The 1,719-nt window shown below is 32.4% G+C and overlaps 1 protein-coding gene across 1 annotated transcript; it reads left to right on the forward strand.

Moving 5' to 3' along the window:
• Window positions 1-284: 284 nt before the first annotated feature.
• Window positions 285-1,501, forward strand: LOAG_05958 (hypothetical protein; the record flags this gene model as incomplete). The annotated part of the gene is made up of 4 exons (XM_003141494.1): window positions 285-348; window positions 815-987; window positions 1,067-1,108; window positions 1,433-1,501. 4 exons carry the CDS (start codon window positions 285-287, stop codon window positions 1,499-1,501), a joined length of 348 nt encoding a protein of 115 aa, XP_003141542.1.
• Window positions 1,502-1,719: the final 218 nt, after the last annotated feature.

Below are 1,719 nucleotides of genomic sequence, written 5' to 3' on the forward strand. Positions count from 1 at the left end.
TGCCATATGGAAGAAGACTATCCAACTTTGAGTCTCATTATCATGTGTCGGAACGACCTTCGTTTCATTCTTCTTCAGTAACTGATCATTACCGTTCCATTTCTTCAGTGTTCAGTTAAAACCACAATAATGGTAGTATGCACTAGAGAACCTTCAGGCATCTCATATTGGCATCAGTTGAAGCTTACGTCTTCAATAATGTTGGCTTGTCAAGGACATTTATTGAACTAATCAATTTTACTTAATCCGATGAAACAACAAAAAACAAAACAAATTAGTCCACAATGTCCATCAGTGTCATTTTTGTTGCTGTCTTTAAGACTGATGATGATATTCATTCTGGTTATGGTTAACATTGCTATTATTATCTGATCATGCAAGCAAAAATTGTTTAAGAAAAGGACTAACTTTCGAGAATTTCAATCAAAAAAGTTATTTACCTGAGAATAATTGCAAAAAGATAATTCATTGAAATTAAAAGCTTCCATGGATTCTTTGCCGGACTGAACTGGATATCGGTTGGCTGGATTTGTATTTGCATATTCTATGTCTATCTATTCGCATTCTTTGTGTCTGTCTATTTGTTTGATCATTTTTTAGAGCTTTTTTGAAAATTCAAATTTGTGTTACTTCTTTGTTTTCAAACAGCTGAAATTTGTTTGATTAACATGTTGTCCTCATTACGGTCACTACCTTCTGCTATTTTTATCATCAATTGTTATCACTATCATCAAGATATTGTGGTATAAAATAGTCTTGTACTGATGTTCGAGTAGCTCTTAGTGTTCCACTTAAAATAGTTTTATCTTTATAGTTGAAAATCATTTTGCTGATGATTATTACCGGGAAACGGTGCCAGGAGGTAACGGCACATGGTGGACGGCGTTGGCGTTGGCGGTATTAACAGAACTACATCAGCTATCATCTGATTTCAAAATTGCCTTTCAGTATCTGCTCGGTTGGGGACTGTTGCTGTCAGTTTTGACAGTAAAATGTTATTAATATCCTGCCCGTTTTAAATTTTGCTTTCAAATAAGGTCTTGTTGAAAACAAAGAAATTTTTCAGATGCGAGCGATTTTAAACCGTGTAAGGGAGCAGCTCGGAATGGTACGTTTATATACCAATAACATATTATTACAATGTTTTCATCTTGAAATGGCTAAAAAATACGATTAATTTTCATCTTAAAAGATTTGTCAATGAACATTTATCGATAATGTAATGATAATGATACTGACAATAACCACGATAATTAGCACTTAATTATCAGAGAGTTTATTACCTGAAAAAGATATGAGGAAAAAGAAATTACGTGTGTAGATATGATGTAATTGAAGAAAGTATTGCAGAACTTAAATTATTCAATTATTCTTCGAATTAATTACTAAACTCTTCATTTATGCAAAATGAAGTTGTCATAGCATTGTTCAGGGACAAAATATTTTTGATAAGGCTATTAGTTCGGGTGATTGGTATTTTCGGGCAACAACTTATCCATAATCGGACGAGAAAATCATTCTGTACAGATGATCTCTAATTATCGCAATAATGTTGCATAGCTTAGTAAACAACAAAGTTTAAATTAGGCTTATTTATCAGCTGTCTGAAGGATCCGTTGTATCACATTCACATTTTAGACTCATTCTTTTTTTTCTAAACATTTTTAAAACATATCAATACCAATTATATATTGCAATCAGTGATCACTTTCTCAATGT

This window comes from Loa loa (genome assembly GCF_000183805.2).
Source record: "Loa loa unplaced genomic scaffold supercont3.32, whole genome shotgun sequence".
Taxonomy (NCBI): Eukaryota; Metazoa; Nematoda; class Chromadorea; order Rhabditida; family Onchocercidae; genus Loa; species Loa loa.